The 16,376-nt window shown below is 37.8% G+C and overlaps 1 protein-coding gene across 3 annotated transcripts in view; it reads left to right on the forward strand.

Annotated features, from left to right (window-relative positions):
• CWC22 (CWC22 spliceosome associated protein homolog) overlaps nucleotides 1-16,376 on the forward strand; it is a 31,702-nt gene that overhangs the window by 10,435 nt on the left and 4,891 nt on the right. For all 3 annotated transcript variants that reach the window (XM_069020503.1, XM_069020505.1, XM_069020504.1), the window contains exons 13-19: nucleotides 1,614-1,695; nucleotides 2,860-2,920; nucleotides 11,416-11,493; nucleotides 12,616-12,768; nucleotides 13,632-13,759; nucleotides 14,725-14,826; nucleotides 14,937-15,133. In XM_069020503.1, the coding sequence (XP_068876604.1) occupies nucleotides 1,614-1,695; nucleotides 2,860-2,920; nucleotides 11,416-11,493; nucleotides 12,616-12,768; nucleotides 13,632-13,759; nucleotides 14,725-14,826; nucleotides 14,937-15,133 (801 nt within the window). The remainder of the gene's footprint in view (nucleotides 1-1,613; nucleotides 1,696-2,859; nucleotides 2,921-11,415; nucleotides 11,494-12,615; nucleotides 12,769-13,631; nucleotides 13,760-14,724; nucleotides 14,827-14,936; nucleotides 15,134-16,376) is intronic.

The following is a 16,376-nucleotide window of genomic DNA, read 5'->3' on the forward strand; positions in this document are numbered from 1 at the left end:
GCTGGTAGCCCATGGCTTGGACAGGAGCACTCTTTGCTGGGTCAGGAAGTGGCTGGATGGTTGGGCCCTGAGAGTGATGGTGAATGGTGCTGCATCCAGCTGGCAGTCACCAGCGGTGTCCCTCAGGGGTCTGTACTGGGACCACTTCTGTTCAATATTTTTATTGATGACATGGATGAGGGTATTGAGTCCTTCATTAGTAAATTTGCAGATGACACTAAGCTGGGAGCTTGTGTCGATCTATTGGAAGGAAGGAGGGCTCTGCAGAGAGACTTGGATTGATTGGATGGATGGGCAGAGTCCAACAGGATGAAGTTTAGTAAGTCTAAGTGCCAAGTTCTGCATTTTGGCCACAAAAATCCCCAACTACTTTACAAGCTGGGGACAATGTGGCTGGACAGCATCTGGGCAGAAAGGGTCCTGGGGGTGGTGGTTGACAGCCAACCGAATATGAGCCAGCAGTGTGCCTTGGTGGCCAAGAAGGCCAATGGCATCCTGGCCTATATTAGGAATTGTGTGGCCAGCAGGAGCAGGGAGGTCATTCTTTCCCTGTACTCGGCACTGGTAAGGCCACATCTTGAGTACTGTGTCCAGTTCTGGGCCCGTCAGTTAAGGAAGGACGTTGAGATGCTTGAGTGTGTCCAGAGGAGGGCAACAAGGTTGGTGAGGGGCTTGGAACACAAGCCCTATGAGGAATGATTGAGGGAACTGGGATTGTTTAGCCTGGAGAAAAGGAGACTCAGAGGTGACCTTATCGCTCTCTGCAACTTCCTGAAAGGAGGTTGTAGACAGGCGGGGGTTGGTCTCTTCCAACAGGCAGCAACTGACAGAACAAGAGGATGCTCTCTCAAGCTGGGAGGTATAGGTTGGATATTAGGAAAAAGTTTTTCACAGAAAGAATAATAAAGTACTGGAATGGTCTACCCGGGGAGGTGGTAGAGTCACTATCTCTGGATGTGTTTAAAAAAAGACTGGACATGGCACTTGATCCCATAGTCTAGTTGAGGTGTTAGGATATGGGTTGGACTCGGAGATCTTGGAGGTCTCTTCCAACCTTGTGATTATTTATGATTTTACCAAACTTCAAAAGACTGAAGGAATAGTGAATATTTTAGAAATGACAGTGTTCCCAGAATGGTTTGGTTCAGAATGGATTTTGCTATGCTTGCTCCAGGACTTTGCAGAATGCTCTAATGTAGATCCTACACGTAACAGGAACTAAGAATTACCTGTTCAAATCAGAGATGCCACATAAAGCATAGTATAGCTCAATTATGCAGAAAATAGATTACTAGTAATGTTGACAAGAAATGTTAAACCTAGAGGCTGCAGTGACTAAGAAACTTAGTCTTTAAAAGAATTACCCTTTTAAAACTGTCTCTAAATGTTTACCTTTGTTACAGATGAAGCAAATACTGATTTTTTTATATTTTTTTCCGTATCTGTAAAAATAAACATAAAAAAATACATAAACCTGCAAACAGGCCTAAGTACTTGTAGAAAAATAATGTGCTACAGACTCAGTAAATGGTAAATAGAGCTGTCCTAAAAAATTATTACATGAGTCTTCCTTAATGTTTTGCTCTTTACGAACCCATGTTTTTCTTTTCCAGGTCAGAAAGTTACTGTCCATGACAAAACAGAAATTAACCTGGTCTCTTTCCGTCGTACAATTTATCTTGCTATTCAGTCAAGGTAAATATAAATTATACACCTATGAGAGTAGTTCTTTTGAAATTAGTGAACTGTAATTCTCTTTCTTTTAAAGTTCTTTGTTAATGTGTAATTTAAAAAAAAAAGAAGTTGGGAAGTGTTCTTTATGGACCCTGACCTGACTGTGTAAAGCAGACTGTTTTCCCAAATTCTCATTCTAAGATGAATCTTGTTTGTTTCAAAATGTTTGGGTAGTGGACTGGGACTACCGCTGTAATGAGAATTTCCTGAGTGAACAGAAGTCAGTGATCTTCAGATTTTACAGCATCTTGAGAATTCATGAAAAAATTTGAGACTACACTTAGTACAGTCCATCTCCACATCTGAGATGGAGTTCTGCAGTGTGGTTCTCCTTAGGCCCATTGCCATCTTCATTGTTTGGAAAATAAGTATGCAGATACCAGCCCTGAAGTACAGACTACTTGTGGTCATCTTGGGAATGAACTGCCCTTGCAGTACGTGGCATGAATACTCCAAACCTGCTGAATGTAGCTCCTGTGTCACCAGGGTGAGAGGAGGGATTTATCCCTTGCAGCCCATAATACTCTGCAGGTCCACTCCTCCATGAGGAGTGCAATGATGTAGTTGTGGTGTTGATCATTAGACACAGGAATTAATACCATACTGAGGGGTATCAGGCTTTCACATTGCTCAAAGTTACTGTTAAATACTTTCTTGCCACACTCGAATTTCATCTTATACTTGAGGGGGAAGATGTACCCAGTTGTAGCTGAAGGCTTTCAAAACAGGAGTGCCAGGAGGAGACTGTGGTATAATACTGCTTTTGGAGCTTGTGTGTAGTGCTTGTGTTTCAGTGAGTTTCAAAATATGCAAAACGAGCTCCCACTTTTCTGCTTTTTAAGTTTTATAAGATGACATAATAGTAATAATGACTAGAATCATCCTGGTTTTAGATTGCCTGCAAATGTAATCACTTTGGATTAATTTTCAGATAGAAACTCATGAAATACAAAATATTTATTTAAAAAACCCACAACAACAATAAAATATCAGCAAATCAAACAGCTGAGATACTTTACTTCAAAACAGTTGAGATTTCAGCACCAATGATAAATCTTAATACAGTTCTGGAATGTTTTTAGCATACCATATATTGCACTGATAATAAGTATCTTTTCTATTCAGCTTAGACTTTGAAGAATGTGCTCACAAACTGCTGAAGATGGACTTCCCTGAAAGTCAGACTGTAAGCCTTTATTCTTACTCTATTTGTTACTAACATTACTAAGACACAATACTGTGGTAGTACCTAAAAACCTTGCTTATGTTCCACAACCTAGTTTGCATAGCAAGCAGATGAATGAGAGTCATTCCTTACAGCTATTGTTCCTCAAAATTAATTTCACAACCTTTAGAGCAAATAGACTGACATGTTTCATAAGCAATTTGTCTTATGCATGAGCTCCTTTCTGTCAAGCAACACAAATGTTTGCCCACAGCCTGTTTAAAAAGGTCTTTTGTTTGGACTAGTGAAACTTCTATCCTATGACAAGAGTGCAGCAGCATGGCAGTCATTCTCAGAGTTCTGTCTCTGAAAGAACTCGGGCTTGAACATAATATTTGCAGGCAGCTGTAGGCTTTATCAGTGGGGCTTGAAATTTAGCACAGTGCTAAGGGTGTGTGGTTGTGGTGCTTTCACAGTCTTTGAATAACAGTGTATTGAATTAAAGCAGTTTTAAGTATGATTGCTTAACTGTAATTTTGGAGATCATAAGACCAAAGCTCTTTTGTCCTCAGACTCTGTGAGACCAATGCAATTGCTATGTTTTCAAGAATGGAAACTGTTCTTCATCCAGTACTTCTATTCAATACTGGTAGAATGTAAATACCCATCTAATTTTCCAAGCAGCTTTTCAGTCAGCTGTAAGCTGTCATCATGGGCGAGCTCTTAACTTCTTGTGGCTTTAATTATCAGTTTTATTTGAAATTGTGTGTGTGATCAGTAACTTTAGTATAATACTAACTAGTAAGAGGATATCTGGGCTACACTTAGGTGTTCTTTGATAACTTGTTTACCTAACATTTTTTCAATTCTTGTACTATTTTGTTTCTAAGCCATTTACATAGAAGTAAACGAAGAATTGAGATTGTGTATTTTTTTTATCTAGTTCTTTAATTCTGTGCATGAAATGCAATATTAAGCATGTATCAGAGTAAAATTCTCAGTGAAGTATACATAACCTGAAGAATTCTAAGGAGAAAAAAAAATATAATGTTTCTCAGCAAATCAATTCAGGTATAAAGAATAGAGCAAATAATCTAGATTATGTGTACTAGAGCATACAACAGAGTTATAATACATAACACTTTTTGCTTGTTGGATAACTGCACGGCGAACTACTTAACTCTTGGGATTCAATACCATGACAGTCTCTGTCAGCTTCTAACTTCTGTGGGCAAAAGCTGCTCAGAAAAAATGAATTTCACAAGGGAAGGAAAAAAAACCCCAACAATTAGTATCAAGCTACGATTCAATACTAGTAGTAGGAATTATTACAATTCAAGGTTCAAAACTGTTGTAAAACTGCATCCTCTTACCACATTAGGCTGCTTCTTTGTGCTGATTGCTTTTTTTCCTTCAGAATCATAATTACTCTTCACCTCATTTAATCAGATATGAGAGCTTTGACTTGCTTATTGTATAGAATTAAGCTCCTTTATGGGAACAAAAATCTAAAAATAAAAGGTGCTTCCTGATCAGTGTGAGAGCAGAAAGAACAAGCAGATGTAGGCAGTAAAATCATTCAGGGATTTCTAGGGCTTGAATCTGTACATGTGGATAAAAAAACCTGAATGCTCTCAGCAGGAAATTTGTTTAAATTAGCTGCCAGTTTTTAAGCTAGAAAAATCATATTTTATTCTTTCAAGCTACTGTCTTCAGATTGAAGCCTTTATTGAATTAATTCCAACTGCCTTCATTAAAAAACAAGCCATTATTAAGTTTGCAGGTGACACCAAGTTGGGCAGGAGTGTTGATCTGCAGGAGAGCAGGAAGGCAGAGGGATCTGGATGGGCTGGGTCAATGGGCTGAGGCCAACAGTGTGAGGTTCAATGAGGCAAAGTGCTGAGTCTTTCCCTTGGGTCTCAACAGCCTCAGGCAGCACCACAGGCTGGGGCAGGGTGGCTGGAAAGCTGCCCAGCAGAAAGGGACCTGGGGGTGCTGGTTGACAGCAGATGAACATGAGCCAGCAGTGCCCAGGTGGCCAAGAAGGCCACTGGCATCCTGGCCTGGATGAGGAATAGTGTGGCCAGCAGGACCAGGGCAGTGATTGTCCCTTTGTACTGGGGACTGTGAGGCAACACCTCGAGTGCTGTGTGTGGCTGAGGGAGCTGGGCCTGTTCAGTCTGGAGAAGAAGAGGCTCAAACAGGACCTTATCACTCTCTGCAGGTACCCAAAAGGAGGGTATAGCCACGTGGGGGTTGGTCTCTTCTCCCAGGTAACAAGTGACAGGGCCAGAGGAAATGGCCTCAAGCTGCACCAGGTGAGATTTAAATTAAATACTAGGAACAATTTCTTCTCTGAAAGGGTGATCAGTCATTGAAACAGGCTGCCCAGGGAAGTGGTGGAATCACCATCCGTGGAAGGGTTCAAAAAAGACTTGTGGATATGGTTTAGTGGTAAGCACAGTGGCACTGGGTTTACAGTAGGACTTGATCTTAGAGGTATTTTCAACCTTTATCATTCTCTATTATTCTTTTAGCCGTAAAGCACTTCTTTCTTTTTTGGTTTATTTTACTGAAAGCTTCAACAATCTGTACTACAGGATGCTGTGTCTTTTATCTATAATGTCTTTGCATGTTCTGATTCAAAGCTTTAAACAGTCTTGAGAAATTCCTGAAATGTTTGCTGAACTCTAAGGTGACCCTGCAAACTTTGTTTATGCTCATTCTCTCTTCCAAACCCTACTATTTAGCTGAAATAATCCTTAAAAATCAGGAGAAATTTAAGATTCTAATTGTAAAATTTTTCTGCAAATCAAGTCTGATTTTACAGTAACTTTGTGCTTTTCTTCTGAAAGGCTTTACTTAATAAAATAATATTTATTTAATTCTGTTATTAAGACTTTTCCACAGGTTTTGAGTAGTAAACTGTCAATTAAATATAATCAAAAAACTAGTAAGAATATCTGAAACCTGAAGACAGATGCAAACAACAGGTTGGAGACTAATACAGTCTTACTGACTATCTTTCTGGTTAACTCTTCCAGAAATCTTCATGTATAGAAATTTTTGGTGTGATTTATCAGGGCTGAGTTCAGAAATACATTAGCAGTTTTTATCAGTGGGTGAATTATGAGGTTATCGTGTCACATTAACTGCTGTGCAACACAAGTTGTTTGTCTGCTTAATACCAGTAATGGATCTGTCGCACAGCTCTGACTTGCAGAAAGAGGATTAAGGTTCAGATGGATAATCTGTGGACTGGAACAACATAATACTGCTTTTTGGCATTGCAGTTTGGGACCAGCTGCTGAGGGGGGGATGTCAGCACTCCTCTGATTTCCCTCCCCCTCCTCAGCCCCTCCCCCCAAGGAAAGACATTCAAAGTGTTGAAGTTCTTTCATTTCTAAGTAAATTCACTAGGAGTGGGTTTGCTTTTATTCATGTTATTTAAACTCAACTGCAGATGAAGCCTGCAGATGAAAAGTGGAATAGCTTTGCTGTCTGTACTACAGTCTGTGAGAAGCTGTTCTAAACAAGCCTTGCAATTGCTTCTTTGGGCAATTCAGTCTTGGCAGAGCTCAATATTTTACTTTTTTTAAAAAGTACTGTTATTATCCCGGTTAAAGCTGCATTAATCCCATGCATTACCAAAGAAGAAAATTTAAATAATTTAAAACTGTAGTTAGAGGAGTGTGGTATTACCAGTTGTACTGGCTTCTGAACTGTGAGAAAGCAGGCAAACAAGCCCAGCTGAAGTGCAGACAACTAAAAAAATTAAACCAACCATACACTGTTCTTGCTCTTTGAAAGTGTGCCTAAAATTGATTGGCTTTTAGGCTTTTTTTCTTTCTTGGCTTATGATAAGAACTAAACTTGTATTCAGAAATGTTGCTAAATTAAATTAGAGCCTCTTCTAACACCATGCATATTCCAGATAAAGGTAATGCGTCACCAGATATTTCTTTTCTGTTTTTTGTTTACTTGAAATGAGAAAAATTCTTGCAGGCACAGCCTTCTTGAAAGAATTATGCGTGCATCTGACACATCTTCATTTTTACAGGGTGGTGTCACTTGCTCAAAGCACTCCTAGTTGGTGGTGTGGGAGTGTCAGTGTCTCGTGTTATTTATGCCTTGAGTCTTGAAGATAACACAAGTAGTTATGTTGACTTGACTATTTTCACTTTAAGTGACAATATAGTTCAGGAAACTGACGTAGAGTGGGATGGTCTAAGGCTGATAATTGTGCTGGTCAAATTGATGATATCTTAGATTCATTGGTTTCCTCCCTAATTGGAGGGCATTACATCTGGTAGGTTTAGCAAGTGCACCATGATTAGTTCACAGCCTTGCTACTGGCTGTAAAAGGTAATCATCCAAGTAGCTTTCCTGTCTTTTGAAGCAGGAGTTTTTGTGGGCCTGAGATGCAGAGTCATTCTAATTTTCTGTGATTTATCAATTAAAAAAGAAGTACATATCATACACATATAATGTACATACCATGTTGTGGTATTTGTTGATGTCTGCAAAATGAAGGTACAGAATCCACACAAAATTAGGCTGTTGTGTTACTGACAGCAGGCATTAACTAGAATTTTGACTAGGTTTTGATCTTCCACAAATGTGTGTATGCATTTAACCTAATGAGATGGAATTGTTCAGATTACCCCAGTGAAATCACTTAAAGTGAAGTTTGCTTGTGCAGCCTTCAGGTGGAAGGAAAGAGATACTGTGAGACTTCAATGTATTATTTCACTCTTTTGTGTGTGTTTGTGTGTTGCAGGCTTGTAGCAACATGATTAAAAATATATTTCTCCTTATATCCAGTTAATGATTCCAGTGTAAAATATTGTCTGACTTATGCAAGATTTGTGATAACCATATTTAGCTTTAAGCATATGTTGCTTTAAACATACAAGACGTTGAGCAAAAAAAGGGACAAAAGTTGAGGAAAACCATTAGCTGAGCACAGGACAGACCTGGAGACTTTGTAGTAGCTGCTAAAAGCACTGCACATAGTTTGACAAGAGGCTGCCTGCCACTGAAACACCTTCCATGGCTTTGCCAGCTTTGGCTATGAGTGGTAACATGACAAAAAAAGAAGAGAAAGCAGAGATGCTGGGAAAAGTAGTCTGTGTGATGGTTACACCCATTAAAATATGCAGCAGTAAGGAAGGCTTTAAGGTAGTCAGTGGGAGTAAAATACGCTTCAGTGAAATAAAAGAGGAAAAGAAAAAGTGTGGCATTTGTAAAAGCAGTAAAAATAAAATGCAAGGCACTCGTTTCACATAATTCCAATTTCACGTTGATTTAAATGAACCTAAAGCCTTCAGTAGGTTTGCTCCCAGCAAATAATTTCCTTTAGTTCTGTGAAGAAACTTCTAGAAATGAAGTGTTGACATTGAAAGTTTTATATTTTAAGAGTAGCTTACAGGTTGGGGATGTCTCATGATGGCTTCAGCTTGTGTAGGCAATGGATGGAGCTGTGGGGCTGGCAGGGGAATGGAGGTGGAAGTAGCATCACTTCCAGCTAGGGAGGGCAGAAGCGATGTCCACATGCCTGTGGGGCAGCTCTGAAATTGCAGTCTTGGCTGAATGCAAATCTTAAAGAAATTGCAAAAAATGAGGGCAGAAGGGGCTGGGGGGAGGTACTAGCTGTGGAAAGGAATCTGTGATCAGAAGGGGGTGAGCTACTTTAGCTCTTCTGTCTGCAGTGAGCACGGCATTTGTGTGAAGCTGAGAGAATATAGATTGGGCAGGGTGTGCCTGTGTTTTAAAATGGTAAAACTGGGAGAAAAAAAACAAGTCTGATTTTTCTGTCTTTGATTTAGCATCTTTAAATGTATGATGACACTTGCCATGTTAGGTTGAGTCACGGTTCGTCTAAACCATTTTTCTGTTTGAGTAAGAGAAACAGGGAATGTTTAGGGAGAACTGTGAGAAATGCACTGTATTTAGAGGTAGCTTTCTCCTTATCTTAGCAGTTTTGGAAAGTCCTATTGTTTTCCATGATACAGTAATAAATTCAAGATCTTCACAAAAGATGATTCACCATCTGTGTGAGATGTCAGGTATTTTTGAAGTGTTTTAGTTCATGATTGGACAGCTATGTATACTTTCTTAACTAAGCTGGGTAGTTACTTGTTGAGCATTGTATGAAAACAGTTAACACAATATAGAAATTGCCTGTAAAATTGGGGAACAAATTCTTTGTGTTCTTCAAAGCAAGTGGTGAGCTAAATAACAGGCTCTTCATGCCGTAAACATCACTCGGAGTACAGAAATGAGTTAACTAACCTTTGAAGCTGTAAATTAAGATAGAATTGCCATCTGAGCTTGTTGCATCTCTCAAAAAGTAATTAAATAATTGTAAAGTCTGTTAATTTTAAATCTGGAAGACAGTTACTCTAGACCTAACCTCAAATTGTTTAGATAACACCAGCAAGAATGTCTTTGTGGGCAAACCTATTTTCATGCATGTGGTTATTTGAGATACCCTCCTAGAAATAATTGTAATATTTAATTAAAATGTTAAAATATTTAATTACTGTAAACCACAGGGGATACCAAGGCTATAATTGCATTTAAGATGAGGAAGAAAAGTAATTTGTTTTTCAAGTCTTCCTGACATTATTAACAGTGGCATCAGCACTTTACCCTTTTTATTGTTTAAAAACTGATTAACTGCAGCATTACTGTAAAATGGGATAATAAAAAAAGTTAATATGCATTTTAATACATCACATTAACACAGTGTGACAGTGTTAAAAGGAATGCCTTTAAACACATCTGTAAGTTTATTTGATACATTACTGCCTTGTTATTTGGAGGGGTGGTTTCTTTTCTTGTCCAGCACAGTTGGCTTTTTATTTGTTTTGAGTTTTTATGATGGGCAAAAATGTTTCTTGTGAATACATGCTTGGAAGAATGACACAAGTGGTAGAATATGAAATCCAGTATATGCTACAGTAATTTGGTGAAAGATACAAAGAGAACAAAATGCTTGAAATCATCCAGTAGTTTTTATAGGAACGTTACTATTAGTTTAAAGAGAAATTGAACTAATAATGAAACATACATGACTGGCAGCCAGAAACCTATTTGGGAGTGTCATAAATTGGATTATGCTGTGGAATTTATCTTATAAGAAAACAGTAATAAAAAAAGTGAATGGGCAAAAACTGCAGGGCTGTTTTAAGCATTGTGTATTTCATGGCTTTTAATTTATATAAAAATGTTTGCTCACTTGTCTTAATGTTGCAAAATGTGCCCTGAACCAATTCATAGCTGCATGACAATCTGTAACTCAGGTAGAAGGGCAGGGAAGTAAGTTTGGTTTTAAACCTGCATGGTCTCAGTGGCCGGGACTTCTGCTCTCAGCCAGTGAAGGGCTCTGGCCTGAGAGGTGAGGTACAAAGTGTTTCCCTCTGGTTGCTGGTTTGCTGTGTGTGAAAGCAGGGGAAGAGGCAGCTACCAGAGGTTGATCTCATAATAATCTTGGGGTTGTGATGTTGGAAGACAAGGAGGAAGGGAGACAGAGAGCCTGAATTCCAGAAAGACCGGACTAACTGTCCTGCATGGTTTGCATCATGGAACAGGAGGGCATCTTCTGTTAGTCAGTCCATGTTCACCAAGGAGACAGGGAAAAATGGAAGGCAGGCTGTCGATGTTAGGGGATACACAAACATTTTGGGAGACTAATGGAGTTGGGTTTCCTCAGTTCGTTCCTAGCCAAGAAGGAGAGATGCTCTTCTGTAAAGGGTGATTCAGAATATGAGCCTAAAACAGCTGCTTTAGAAAAGCTCCTCTTGTTCTCTTGCTTATAGAGGAAGTCCAGGCATATTGGCTTCCCAAATCTGAGTTTAGGCTTTGTGACCATCTCCTCCAGGGCTGAAGCCATTGCAGTGAAACTCAGCCTTCTGCTTGCTTATGGTAAGCAGGGCTTGTCAGGCAAATTATGGCTGAAGAGTTAAAGGTATTAGTATATACCAAAATTTTGGAAATAGCTGCTAAGAAATGCACATTGTGTTTCCAAAGGGTTTGTCTGTAAGCCATTTTGACACTTGGAAGTTGTAAAGAATTTTCATTTTCTGTAAATAGGGATTGGTACTACTTCAAACAAACCAAAACAATCCCCAAAAAGAAATAAAAAAAAACAACTGACAAACAAAAAACCATGAAAAAAGCCCTCAAAACCTTTAGTTTGGATCTTGTAACTCCTTTTTTCACTGTGGTAAAGTCAGTTTGTAAATGAGTTCTGACTTCTTTTGGTTAGATGTACAGTGTGTTAACACATAAATCTTAGTTTAAGCAGAAGAGAAAATTTGAAGGGCAAAAGTTCATATTCATATCCCAGAGAAATTCAGAAAGCTACTGGTGTTGCCAATGAAGTTTGATGTAAATGCTCATTTCAAGGCTTGCATCCATGTAAGGCTTCCTTCAGTTACTTGGTATGTACTGATGGGATTTTTTGCTGCTACAGTGAATTTACCTAGAGAAATGTTCTTTTCTTAACCCAGAAAGAACTCTGCAATATGATACTTGACTGCTGTGCTCAGCAAAGGACATACGAAAAATTCTTTGGGTTACTGGCAGGGGTGAGTTCTGTTTCCAAATTTTACACTACGTGATAGAAAATTTCATTGGTTTACTCTATTTTTTGTGTGTCAAACTTAAGTTTTAATGGATAAATAAAACTAATAGTCTTTTTATCATTCTGAAAATGCTTATGTTAGTTGATTGTTTTAGTGGATTGAATTAGCACTTTGATTGTAAAAAGCATAGTGAATGCAGAATGAGAGAACTCGCTTTCCCTTTATATTGTTGCTTGTTTTGCCTCTCTTTTTTTCTCATTAAGGTAGAACAATAAATCAGTGGCAAAGAAATGGTACTAAAAAGACATAATAGTATTATGAGTTACCAGAAAATAGCCTTTTTACAGTGCTAAAGATTAGTCTTGGAGACTTGTCATTTACCACCTTGTTCAAAGCTGCTTAGTAGGTTTAATTTAGAGCACAAGATGAATACTTACTGTCCTGGGCTTGTGGGTGTTTCGTTTGCTTCTCAGTTAACAGCTAACTCTCTGGTTTTGTGTAACTAACTGCTATTTTAGCTGCAATTGTTTCTTACTTAAGGTTTCCCTATCAATAATATTGACATGTCTGAAGAGTTAAGATGAAGTACTTTTCTTCTCAAGGGAGCAAGTTGTGCTGAAAGGGAATGTTTCTTCTCATTTGTATTTTTCATCCATTATTTCAGGAAATCCTTTTGCTGACAGTTACAAAGCACTAGCCATATGAATCTGCATGTTCAGATGAATATAAATGTTGATTTCCATATTCTTTGGAATGTTTATGTTCAAAATGTCTTACCTCTGTGTTTCCTGCTGCCTCTCTAAATTGAAATAGTGATGTCCTGAAAAAATGGGATTGTATCAGGTGAAAATACTGGATATGTAGAAGTAAAGCAAAATGCTGGATAATTTGCTGTAGTTCAGAATTGATAATTACTACTTTGCAATGCAAATGAGTTTCTTGTCCTGACAAACTGCTCAAAGCTATAAAATATATCCATTTGAGTGTTTGCTCTTTCTCCAAGGGTTATTTAAAAAGGAAGTCTTGCAGTAAATATTGACACCATTGGGTCACTTAGTTGTAGGTTATTTGCATGTTTAGTGTTTTGTTCAAACTGGTTGTTTAAATTGTACTGTGTTGTCTCAGCGCTTCTGCATGTTAAAGAAAGAATATATGGAATCCTTCGAAGCCATTTTCAAGGAACAGTACGATACCATTCATCGTTTGGAAACGAACAAACTGAGAAACGTGGCCAAGATGTTTGCTCATCTCCTGTACACCGATTCAATTCCCTGGAGTGTAAGTTAAACCAAAAAGCCACTGCCCTCGATCTCTTGCTCAAACAATTAATCTAATCTCCAGTACTCCGCAACAACACATACGCATTAATTCTAGTATTTATTCTACAGTTTGTAATGACTTGTGGCAAACTGGATTATTTGAAGTAATTTCTCAGATACTATTGAAGAATTCTGGTTTGCTCTATCTCCTCTTTCTCCCTGCTACGCATCATCATCCTCTCTCCCCATTTTTCAGTAGTTGATTTAAGCTATTATTTTATGGAGTTCAGCTGGAATTGGTTGATTAAGAGTACTTCTTTTAGAGAAGAGTTTTGAACTTCTAAATTTTGATAAATTAGAAGTTCTACTGAATTATAAGACAATTAAAAATACTGCAATTTTATTATTTAAATACCTAATAAATAAAAGCAATCTCACATTCTGAGATATAATAATACAACACTTAAGAATGAAGAAATAAATATCAAGGTAACTTCTCTTTTCATATTGTTTTGTTCTTGTTTTATAGCCTAGTCTAATTATCATTCTTCAAGCACACATAAGTCAGTCCAAATATTTTACCTCTTTGGTATTTAAGTCCCAAATCTCTTAACTTGCCAGAAGTTCACACACCTGATTTTGCCTTGTGGAGCTTTCCTAGATAAAAAAAATCCTTAAAGAATTGCTAGCATAAATATGATCAGCAGCTGCTCCCACGTGGTAGAAAAGAATTTTTGAGAAAGACCGTCTTGACTAGAATTTATGAACCTTGGGGAAAAGAATAAGTCTTTGTTAGTTATTTCAGGAGGACCAAAGTTTTTAAGATAAAGAAAAGAATGTATGTTTAAACTTAAGGCTTTATGTTTTTCTGAATATCTTCAGGTCCTTGAATGTATAATACTGAGTGAAGAAACTACCACATCCTCCAGTAGAATTTTTGTCAAAATATTCTTTCAGGAACTCAGTGAATATATGGGACTTCCTAATTTAAATGCAAGATTAAAAGATGAGTAAGTTCAAATTTTATTTTCAAAACTGTAAATTTAATTAGATTATTTATCCGAAAACATACAGATAAGAACTCTGTGTTCAAGTAAGACTGCCCTTCTGTAGCTGCACTACTTCAATAATAAGTTCATGTATAGATTTAGTCATTGTAAAGAGTCATTTTTGAAGCTGAGTGCGTTGCTGTCATTTTGGGTTCAAGTACGTGCATGACTCTTTGCAAGATGTATCTGTTCCCCCTCCGCCCCCCAGTGACACCCAGCTACAGTAAGAATTTTCCAAGTGTGAGTTTATTTTAATATATTGTCAGCTATGTAGCTGCATAATAGGTGTTACTGGGGCTTGTCTTTCTGACAAAACTGTAGAAAAAGCACACAACTATTAGTAACAGTTTCTCTAGGACTGGTTACTAATCCTTAAATGTACTATAAATAACGTTCTTTGAAATCTGTATGGGATTTAACGTGTTGCATTCTGGCCATGTTACTTGCAGTTGCTTGAGCTTTTTCCTCTAAGTTGGGATTTCTTCTGTGTATGATAAAGAATCTGGTAGATGCTTTAGCTCCTGTAAACTTAAATATGAAACTCTCCCTAAGGCCCTCTATGATGGGATTTCATCATGGATCCCTACATCATTGAACTTCTTGGTCAGCACCAGCTATCCATTGCTATCCCAGACTACTGCAGTTTCACAAGTCACTTCAGGGCTTCACAAAGCTGGAGTTTCTGTTGTCATTATCTGTCAGTATGTATGCAGCTCTCCATGTTTTTATGTTTTCTTAAAAGAGCAAGTTTTTAAATAGCATTTGATTAGATGCATCACAGGTACAAACAATGAAAGTATTGAAAAATGCATGAAGAGAAAACTTTTGTTTTCCTGTGGAGATCCATACGGTTTCTTTTTCAGTTTCTTTGTCAGTGAGAGTGCTGAGCTGGCATGGTGTTTAATTTAGATGTTTGTTTCCATCAGGACACTGCAGCCTTATTTTGAGGGATTATTGCCTCGGGATAACCCAAGAAACACTCGCTTTGCCATCAATTTCTTCACTTCTATTGGCCTTGGAGGACTAACGTGAGGAACACTTTTCTGATTTGATATTTACTTTCCTCATCTTCCTTCTCCCTGTGAACAAAAAAATAAAACTGAAGAACAAATTTTTTTTTTTTTTTTTTGCTTATTAGGGATGAATTACGAGAACATCTTAAAAATGCACCAAAGTTGATTATGACACAGAAGCAAAATGTTGAGTCATCAGATTCCTCTTCATCTTCAGACACAGACTCTTCCTCAGATTCTGATTCTGACAGCAGCAGTAGTAGCTCAGAGTCATCCAGCAGCAGTGACTCCTCATCTAGCAGTGACAGCAGCAGTGACTCAGGTATTTAAACACCACCAGTACAATTATTTGCTTCTCTTTTATTTATTCTTCTAGATATATTTATTACTGTTTTGGTAATACTTGTTTTGAGGAAAATCTGGCTGTAGACAGTGGTAATTTCTCTGTTTTAAAAACTGATCAATTTTTTAATTTTTTTTTTTTTTAGCTCATGGAAATTTATTTTTGAATTTAGAAAAACTGAGTTCCATTTTTGGAAACTTAAATATCTGAGAAACATTGGTTTGAAGATTACTTTTTTTACACAGTTGCTATCTGTTGCACACTATTATGACTTCCAATTTTTTGGAGGATCGAGGGATTAGAGTAGATTACATCTCTGTGTTTACTGGTGAACCATAGAGACTCACATCTACAACTCTTTTCTTGGCTTAATTGAGTGAGCTTGATACTCCTTGTGTCTTTCCCTGGAAATACGTTGTTCCTTATGAGTCAGAAATCAGTTCTTCAGTTCTAGCAATGTGTTTAAATATTGTTCTCCATCTGAGTTCCTATTTCTAATTTCTCTGCTTCAGGAAGGGTTTGTGTGGTGATATAGTGAAGGTTCTGGTCTGTAGAAAAATTTCCAAGGAAGAATTAGCTTTTGCTGATGTCTTATTTTGTATTTTTATGCATTATAATTAGTGTTTAATAGTGTTTAATATCTTATACTTTTGTGCTGATGTAGAACCTTCTATTTGACATGAACTGTCATAAACATTGCTTAATCTTTAAAGTAATTGCTATTATGAGTTAGTGTGTGCAGTCTGCCCCAATAGATATATATATAGCAGGAGCAGATGATAGCACAGCATGACTTCCTGTAGTATGGAAGTTTGCTGATTCAAAGTTTATTTGATTTATTATATGTCTTTGAAATGAAAAGTATTAATAAAATAAAAGCAGTGTGAACTGCTCCTGCTTTGGAAATGCAGTTCTGGTTTCCAGCACAACCTCATGGCAAGGTGGGAGCTCTGTGTCATGGCTAACAGCATTAGTGACAGCAGCATGAGAGAGGGCACAGGCAAACAGGGTCAGAGGAGGCACTGGGTCCAGTGCAGAGCCAGATGGTCCTGCAGGGACAGCTGCAGATCTGCTGATGCTTGATAGGAACCAGAGGGGTCGGTCCTTAGTGACAAACCAAGTCTGCAGGCTGCAAGTAGAAAAAGAGGGTTTTTTCAAAGTTTAGGACCTTCTCTTTTACTGCTTGCCTTTTCTGCATTGAGGAACACATTCATTAAAATTT

This window comes from Aphelocoma coerulescens, chromosome 7, assembly GCF_041296385.1.
Source record: "Aphelocoma coerulescens isolate FSJ_1873_10779 chromosome 7, UR_Acoe_1.0, whole genome shotgun sequence".
NCBI classification, from domain to species: domain Eukaryota; kingdom Metazoa; phylum Chordata; class Aves; order Passeriformes; family Corvidae; genus Aphelocoma; species Aphelocoma coerulescens.